Genomic DNA, 9,187 nt, shown 5'->3' with positions numbered 1-9,187 from the left:
CATTCAGTACATTTTTTTTCTGTTCATTTTAGCACCGGAAGCAGTACTCAAAACAAGTCAGATCTAATGTGACAGGAAATGCTTCTGAATAGGTGAGAATACAGACGGGTGGCAGACTGAAGCCAACAGAAGCAATTTCAGCTATCTTGCAGTAATATTTTGACATCAAAAAAAGAAATTAAAAGTGAATGAATACATATTGCTTTTTTAAATACATATTTGATTTATATGGTGTTTATATAAATATATATATTTTAGAATCCACAAACTATCAAAATAACACTTTTATAAAGAGAACTGCTACAAAAAGAGGGTCGGCCATGTGTAGTCAAAGGAAGAGGGCAGAGCTGTGGCTCTAAATCACCGGTCAAGTGCACAGAGAAATGCTTTAATTGACATCACCTGCTGAACTGTGGAAAGTACATTTCCAAAGAGTTCTCTTAAAACATTTACAAAATACACAACTCCAGGACAAGCGGTATCGTTAATAAGATCAGGTTTGGGGTTTTTTAAAAACCCTTTGATTTCAAAATAATAAAAAAAAATCAGTCCGAAAAAAGTATCCATTTTGGGGGTGCTATGGTTGAAGGTGACCATGAGGCTCTTCCGGCATCTGTGACACTCAGAACAGGCCTTTTGCTTTCTTCAGATTCACCTGCTTCCAGGTGGGCAGTGCGCTGTATTCATCTCTCGTCATATCTAGAGCAAACTGGAGGAAACAAGAAATGCCCACTGTGTGAGAGGATGCTGAGACTCTGGGTGCTGCTTAAGTAACATCTCAACCAAAGACCACTCACCTCGAAGTCTTCATCAGTGAGATAAATCTCCAGCTTTAGAGGATCCACTCCTTCTGGGAGTGGCCTGGCTAGGAGATCAGCCAGTGGGTAGATGGTTTTACAGAGTGTGGCCAAGACATCTTCCACAAGGGTGATCTGATTGGAAACCTCCGTGTCCTAGACAGGAGAAGCAGAGAGAGCTTGGTGTGTGCCACATTTGATCACGTGCTAGTGAACATGCAGCCCTGCCTATCTGTGCCACAGCCTGAGAGAGGCAGGTTCATAGCTTCATTTCACTGTGAAGGGAGGGACCAGGGCCTGGAATATAAAGGATCACATCCTGGCTTTTATGTTTTCTCATCCAACTGCCAAGTTTCAGATAAATACTGTAACAGGACTGCCTCCAAAAAAAATTCACTTTCTCATAAGTGAATTAAAGAATAAAATGATTGGATTCACAGCCTAAATACTTAGAAGCTTACACATAAATGGCATTTGTGCTTTTTCTCTTTCTCTGTCTCCCTGTCTTTGTCTCTGTGTTTATCTCTGTCTCTCTCTCTCACATATCCTGTCTGGAAACTGAAGTCAGGCTCTTGTGTTTGTAAGTACTCTACAACTTGAGCCAAAGACTCAGTCCTGCTGATTTTAGTTTATTTTTCAGGTAGGGTCTCATGCTTTTGTCCAGGCTGGCCTCTAATGGTGATCTCCACATCCTTAAAAGCTATCACCCGTTTCTGCCCCAGGGATGAGTTCTTGATCCACAATAGAAAAATAAGGCTGGGGATGTGGCTTAGCAGTAGAGAACTTGCTCAATATGTTCATGAATCAACACTCCCTTCCTCCCTCCCTTCCCTACTCCCCCCTTTTTTCCTTCCAAAACAACTGTGTACATTAAGATTATTCAGTGGAAATTATCTTCCTCCATTAAACTTGGATCCCACATGGGTTGTCCTTTTTGGGTGGCTGGATGGGCGGAAAGGGTGACTACACACTGTTGGTAAAGTCAGCAACACATGGAACTGGCCCGTGGAGGGATTTTTGAGGTGTGTTTAGAGTGAGCCTGCCTGTGCCTATGGCTGGTTCTTTTCTTGATGCTTGGGGACACAGGACGAGTAACTCCAGATTTTGTGTCTCTACGCCTATGCTGGAAAAATTGGGATAATAAGAAGCCAAATCTTAATGGACTGTTCTGATAATTAAGTAAGAAAATGAATGTAAAGTGTTTGGAGTGGTGCCCAGTCAGGACAAGCACTTAGTAAATCTTAATTAATTAGTATGGCACGCTGCGGGGGAAGCCCGCTTCCTCCTGGCTGAAATCCCACAGGTTGGTACAATATCATGCAGCTCCTGCTGACATCCAGTGATCTACAGTGGATGCAGAAATATGATGGTGATTTCCATCCTGTGTTTAGACTGCATGAAGTTGGTAAGGTGTTGGCAATCCCTGGAGCCTTTGGGCTGGTTTGCTCATATTCATTAACTTCTATAACATGTTGCTTTCTATCAGAAATCAGGCTTGAGGTTGGCTCTTCCCTGTGGAGATCAAAACCCGTGGCTGCACAAAGACAGGTTGGCAGGCATGGCTCAATTGAATTGGTAGGGCACCTGCCTAGTAGGCATTGGGCCCTGAATTCAATTCCCAGTACCACCAAAATAAAAATTCTAGATAATAATATTCTGGTAGGTAGACGTTATAATGAATGCCTCAGTTAATATCAGATGGACACATAAAACACAATTTTCTAAGTCCCAGTCCTAGGGCTTGAACTCTGGGCCTGGACACTGTCCTAAAACTGTTTTTTTGCTCAACTCTAGCACTCTATGAGCCACAGTTCTGCCTCTGGCTTTTTGGTAGTTATTTGGAGATAGGAATCTAACAGACTTTCCTGCCCTGGCTGCATTCAATCCTCAGATCTCAGCCTCCAGAGTAGATAGGATTATAGGCATGAGCCATTGGTACCAGACTCAAAAGACAATATTAAGGAAACTTTGAGTAACACCTGGCTATGAGTACATCACCAGGTCTAATGATCTGAACACACCTGAGATCAAGACTTGTCCTGTGTCTTTTTTACCTGAGGCTAACTTCTGAAACATGTATTTTGTAGACTTTGAGAAGCAACAGAATGAAAAGACTGCAGTTATTATTATTATTATTATTATTATTATTATTATTATTATTATTATTATTATTTTGGGTCTGGTCGTGGGGCCTGAACTCTGGGCCTGGGAGCTGTCCCTCAGCTCTTTAGCTCAAGGCTAGCACTCTACCACTTGAGCCACAGCGCCACTTCCGGCTTTTTTCTTTTTTCTTATGTGGTGCTGAGGAATCGAACCCAGGGCCTCAGGTATACAAGGCAAGCGCTCTACCACTGAGCCACCTTCCCAGCCAGGACTGCAGTTTTTATTTATGGTCTTCAAAATAAATAAATACACCTCCACTTATAAGTATTTAAGGAAATCTGAGTTCTATGTATAGAAAACTACCAGAAAAGTCCAACTGACTTCCTGTTAGATTTCTCCTCTTCCTAAACTAGTTCTTTCCTTCCTTCCTTCCTCCCTCCCTCCCTCCCTCCCTCCCTCCCTTCCTTCCTTCCCTTCCTTCCCTCTCTTGCTCCTTCTTTCCTCCCTCCCTCTCTCTCCTTCCTTCTTTCCCTCCCTTCCTCCCCCCTCTCTTCCTCCCCCCTCTCTTCCTTCCTTCTTTCTTTCCTTCTTTCTCTTTCTTTCTTTCTTTCTTTCTTTCTTTCTTTCTTTCTTTCTTTCTTTCTTTCTTTCTTTCTTTCTTTCCTTCCTTCTTTCTTTCTTTCCCCTCCCTCTCTCCCTCCCTCCTTCCTTCCTTCCTTTCTCTTTTTCTCTTGAGAGTGCTATGAACTATAGACTGGATACCTTGCCCTACTGAGCATACCTGCCTGAACAGTGCAATGTGCAGACACGCGCTTACCATTTCCGTGACCTCAGCAATGTCTTCCCTGTGCTCCCAGCAGGGAAACATGTTGGTGAACGTCAGGGGCTCGAGACCAGCATGGATGAGGTAAGACTTGGGAGGTGGCTTCTTGAGGTTCTTTCCTGTGGTGACACGGAATGCAAACAATGTCAGGGGGCACAAGAACCCTGTCTTTCCTCTGACTTCCCTTGGAACCTTGTCTTCTTTGGTCACAACTCCTAGTTTCAAGTTTAAAATGACAATTAAAAGTAGTGGATAACAACACATGGATGAAAATAATGTAAAATGCGAATCTGATGTCCTTGATGACAGAGTGCCATGAAGACAACATGACGTCTTTGTCCTGAGACTAACACAATGCTTCTGGATCCTTGGGTAGCCATAGCTGCTATCCGGAGCTCCTCCTGTCAGTCACCTGTGCAGGTTTCCTCTCACCTCGTAACACAGAATAACTTCAATCGCATTAGATGGGTCATGGAAGTGTCTTTTATAAGCACTGAAGCTTCCATATTTGGTGGAAAGTTTGGGAATCTACTACAAAGGCTTTTCAAGATAAAAAAGCAAACAACTGCACACATTCAGTGACGTGAAGATAATCAACAAAACCAGAAACATTCAGATAAAGCACTCATTACTGGCTCCTTAATTTTATCCAAAAGATTACATATTTCATGTGGAAGGTATGGGAAAAAATACCCCATGCATTTGCTACTTTCTTTCCCCCCAGGATTCTCCCCTGAGGAATGAGTTCAGGGCCTTAGGCTTTCAAGGCAGGTTGCTGTACCTGATACAACTGCTTTTTTGTTTTTGGTTCTCAGACAGGATCTCAAGCTTTTCCTCTAGTGGGCCTTAAACAAGATCCTCCACCCTACAGCTCCCAAGCAGCCGGAATTCCGGCATAAACCACTACGCCTGGGTTACTAGAAATCCTTTTTAAACAAAGGAATAGTAAAAATGATAAGGAATGCTGAAATGGTGGACAGTGACTTTTTGACAGTTTTTTTCTGGGGAAGATTTCTGTTTTCCAAAGACGCTGCTTTACACAGAACATGCCTCGTGGAGGCCCACATGTCTAGCAGCACAACTAAATCCCAAATGCAACAGGGTTTTTGTCCGTCCTGTGTGTTTCGTAATGCACCCTTAGGATACCAAGTGTGAGAAAAGCATCTTTCCTGTCAAGGTGGACTGCTTCCTTTCTGTTGATCTTGTGAGAATTGTTTTTCTGAAAAGTTTCTGCTTTGGCCAGGGGGCTTGGCCTTTGTTGATTACATTTACATCCTTTTCTTGCTGCACTTTGATTAAGACATCCTGTTAGAGGCTCCTTGAATTCTAGGTATATCCTGTTAAGCCACATCCTTTTGCAGATTGTGAACCTGAGCTCAGCAAATGTGAGCAGCCGAGGGGCGTGGCTGGCTGGGTTAGAGATAAAAAGGGAGCAGCTTGCCTGCTGGGTGCTTGGTTTAGGTTGATGGTGCACCCTTCTGCAGAAGTAAACTTTGCCTTGCCGCGTTCCTTTCGAGTTGGTGTCCTTATTCCTACGTAAAACCCAAACTTCTCACACAAGTTACATGGTCTCATCATACGAATGAGAAAAATGAATTCCCACTTGTGCCAGCAGATGAGAATACATGGATCTTAAAAGTAATATGTCTCAAATGCTTAGAATGGACACTGGCTTCATTGCTATCTGCCAGGCTGTGCCATGCTGATGGGCATGTGCGGGAAATGTGGGTCTGGGCCTCTGGCTGCTCCTCCCTGGTTCTGAACCTCCCCTTACCTCGGCAGTACTGCAGGACAGTCTCCATTGCACTCTTCCGGTCAGAGGCCCAGCGGATGCGGGCAGAGCCGGTGATCTTGTTCTCGATGGGCCACCAGCCTTGCCAGAGGTATACCTCATGGTGATTGTCAACCAGGAAAAGCGCTGAGGGGAGGACAGAGCCAGACCATTAGGAGCTCCTTGTGGCTGCTTCTAGCATGCTCTGCCCCAGACATAAGGAAAGCCCCCACCCCCTCAGATGCGGACATCTCCCTGAGGATGAAGGGGACACTGGAAGGCCCCAGCCCTTTGGAAGTTAATCTTAGAAAAGCCCCCTAGGTATAGAGAGCAGAGGTACAAGAATCTTTCTCATCTTCTTTCTTTTCAAATCCTCCTCCTTTTCCCCAGCTCATGCTCAGGCCTTCTTAGCTGTGGCTAGGCCTGTGTCAAGTGTCAAGGGGCTGTTTGTCACCACGAGTCTCCAAAGAGCATCATGGAAACTTGGAGCACATCTTGCCTGTCCTCAGCTCAGTGACATTTGTGTCCACACCTGACTACTGAACACTGATAAAGTCCTCAGTTCTCTGACACAGAAATGGGCTTTAAAAGAGTAAATGTTCCATCTCCACCTCCTTCTTTTCTCTGCCAGTCTCAATTCTGACACATTCCACTAACTTGACTGGCTTGAATCCTTTCCTAGAGTGTATTGTGGGGTTCTGGGAAAACTACACACACTTGAATTGCCCAGTGAAGGTTGATCATCCATCTGAGTCCCAGGTACAGGATGACAGCAACCACCCCTCTGGACACTAATGTCACCCATGCATGACATGTGCAGCGGGTCAAGCTTTGTTGGTGACCTGGGCTCTATCTCTAAGCTGGAGGTATCTGACAAGAGACCATCAGGAGCTCAGGCACAGATGGCCTTCAGCTTGATAGGCAGGAAGGAGGAGTATCTACAAAGCCCACTCTTCAGTGAGTGTCCCAACTACAGTGATAGCCCAGAGGCTTCAGCTTTGAGGTGACAGCCTGGTAGAAACATCTCTGACCTTGAATTTAGCAGTCATGGGCTAACACCTCTCTGGCTAACTCAGAAAATGTCCCATCCCTACTTCTTAGCCATTCGCTTTTGCGGCTAGGGTGGCCAGGTGACAAACTCTGGTAGATGGGACATAAACAGAGGTCTACTAGGGCTTCTGGGAAAGTTCCTGCTGATAATCAGAAGATCCCTGGCCAACACAGTCCCTCTCTGCTATTCTCCTATTTAAAAAAAAATCACCTTCAGTGGCTCAGTGGTAGAGCGCTTGCCTTGCATGCCTGGGGCCCTGGATTCAATTCCTTAGCACCACATAAGCAAAAAGAAAAAAGCCGGAAGTGGCGCTGTGGCTTGAGTGGTAGAGTGCTAGCCTTGAGCTGAAGAGCTGAGGGACAGCACCCAGGCCCAGAGTTCAGGCCCCACGACTGGACCCCCAAAAAAAATCACCTTCAAGTAGTTGTACAAGGGCTTTCAATTCAACATATCAATTTATGAGTGCAGCATCTCAATCAATGTCACCCCTTCTATCATTCTCCCCATTCTCCCCGCTCCTCCAGCCTTACCCTTCTCAAGTTATCCAGTTCCATTTTGTTTTTTTTTCTTTTATGTTTCAAATGCAATCATGGCAGCTAGAGCAAGGGCAGCTGGCTGAGGATTATGAGGTCTGAGGGGAAGCCTAGCAGCCGAGCCAAGGTCCATTCTGATGTTGCTGTTCTCACCGTACTAATGTGGTCTATGGGCGCAGGAAGGGACTGAGCCTCATGGCCTGAAACTATTAATATGTGACTTCATACTCTTTCCCTTTTGGGTAAATGGAGGGTGGAATGATGTAATGGGCCAATGCTCTGCAGTGGGCGTGGTCTAGTGACTGCTAATGTACACAGACTACAGGGGAGGTGCTCAGGCCAAGCTGGGCCCCTGCAGGCCTCGCAGGCCTCACCTGGCTGTGGTGCACTGTACAGGTCCTCCTGCAGGAAGGGCATAGAGCTGACCACAGAGGGAGCTCGGGCAGGGTACACAAATTCCGTGGCTGAGAAATCCCCAGATGAGCTGCTGAGGATGAACAGGCGGGGGGCGAAGTTAAAACTGCCAGGATCTGAGAGAGAAAAGTAAACAAGGCTGAAGACAACAGATGATCATATGCCAGATGGGCCAAGGGGAAAATAGGGCCTAATTCACAAGGCCAGGGAAACATGGCTAGGCTTCATGTAAGTGTAGATGGGGAAAGCCTTATTATTATTATTTTTTTTAGCAGTGCTGGGGATGGAACCCAGTACCTTGTGCATGTGAGTCAAGTGCTTAACCATGAGTTGCAGGACTTACAACAGTTATACAGGGAGGGTTTGGGGGGAATTTTATTATTACATCTCCACACAGGGGAAAGCTTGTATCATTGCAATGATAAAAGAAGTAATCAGGAGAGAAAAGACTTAGGCATTAATTATGAAAAATAAAAAGTCACAGTACAAAAAAACGTCAATAGTGGAAAATCAAGAAACAAAATGGGGAACAATTGTAAAATAGAAATTAGTTAATAGCTTTACTATTAGAAATTAGTTAATAGCTGTACTATTAGAAATTAGTTAATAGCTGAAGGTATATAAGGAAAAGAAAAATACCTCAATAAAATGTTCAAAGGGAACAAATAAAATATTCATCAATGTTGAAATACCAGTGGCTAAAAATGTATATGTGCATACATTTGCACACACATGGATGCAGTCATAGACACATACATACACACATACAAAGTATTTCCTAGTACATATAATTAACAAGTGATATTATAACAATGCTTAGTTATTTCCTTTTCCCAATTTATTTATTAGCAAAAAGTGAATATTCATTAGCAAATGGTGAATACATTTGTGGCCATGTTGGGAATGTAGCTTTGTTCATGGCTGGTAGGAATAACACTTAGCAGAAATGCTCTGAGGACATATGCTGAAACACACTATAAGGACACAAAACTTTAGCACAAAAGTTTGATATCTAAAAATCTACCCTAATTAGGAATAAACGTGATTGTTATTCATATTGCATCATTATGGAGATTATTCCACTCCCAACTATAGAAGCCTGTTTGCTAGCAGACAACATGTATTTAAGGAATGTCAGCAACCACTCAGGATCTAAATATTAACAACTTGGGCTTTTAGTCATAATAAAGTGAGTGAGCAGATAATATAACACTGGGTTGCATTCATTTATTTACTTCATACTGGGGGTTTGAACTCAGGGCCTCATGTTCATTTGGCTTGACTGCATGGCTGGCTCTCTACACTTTAGCCATGCCTCTAGCTTAGCTTTTTTGCTAGTTATTTTGAGATGGGAGTCTGGCAAACTTTTCTGTCCAGGCTGTCCTCAAACTCTGAATCTCTGGATCTCAGCCTCCTGAGTAGTCAGGATTATAGGCATGAGCTTTGTACTTCTGCCCCTATCTATGGACTGTCCCTCACTTTCTCTCAGGGACCTACAAGTCCTGGAAAGGTTAAGAGCTACAGCTTTAAGCACACTTCTACCAACTTCAACTGCCACCTCTCAGCAGATTCAGAGTAATGGCACTCAGTGACCATCCCTGTACTCTTATCTGTGAATTTTATATTCCAAGTTCACAGGCCACTGGCAATTTTCATGAGCTGCTAATTCATGAAGAATTTACTAGTGCTTACTGG

The 9,187-nt window shown here is 44.0% G+C and overlaps 1 protein-coding gene across 15 annotated transcripts in view; it reads right to left on the bottom strand.

Annotated features, from left to right (window-relative positions):
- Positions 1-367: 367 nt before the first annotated feature.
- The window catches only part of Svil (supervillin), a 137,470-nt gene continuing 128,650 nt past the window's right edge, over positions 368-9,187 (bottom strand). For all 15 annotated transcript variants that reach the window (XM_069998230.1, XM_069998232.1, XM_069998221.1 and 12 more), the window contains 5 exons: positions 7,453-7,608; positions 5,498-5,641; positions 3,718-3,842; positions 798-953; positions 368-709 (listed from right to left, as the gene is read on the bottom strand). In XM_069998230.1, coding sequence (XP_069854331.1) covers positions 623-709; positions 798-953; positions 3,718-3,842; positions 5,498-5,641; positions 7,453-7,608 — 668 coding nt within the window. In that variant the 3' untranslated portion in view covers positions 368-622. The remainder of the gene's footprint in view (positions 710-797; positions 954-3,717; positions 3,843-5,497; positions 5,642-7,452; positions 7,609-9,187) is intronic.

Source organism: Dipodomys merriami, unplaced genomic scaffold (assembly GCF_024711535.1).
Source record: "Dipodomys merriami isolate MVZ:Mamm:240054 unplaced genomic scaffold, mDipMer1.0.p SCAF_51, whole genome shotgun sequence".
NCBI lineage: Eukaryota > Metazoa > Chordata > Mammalia > Rodentia > Heteromyidae > Dipodomys > Dipodomys merriami.
This window is presented reverse-complemented; position numbering and strand designations above follow the sequence as displayed.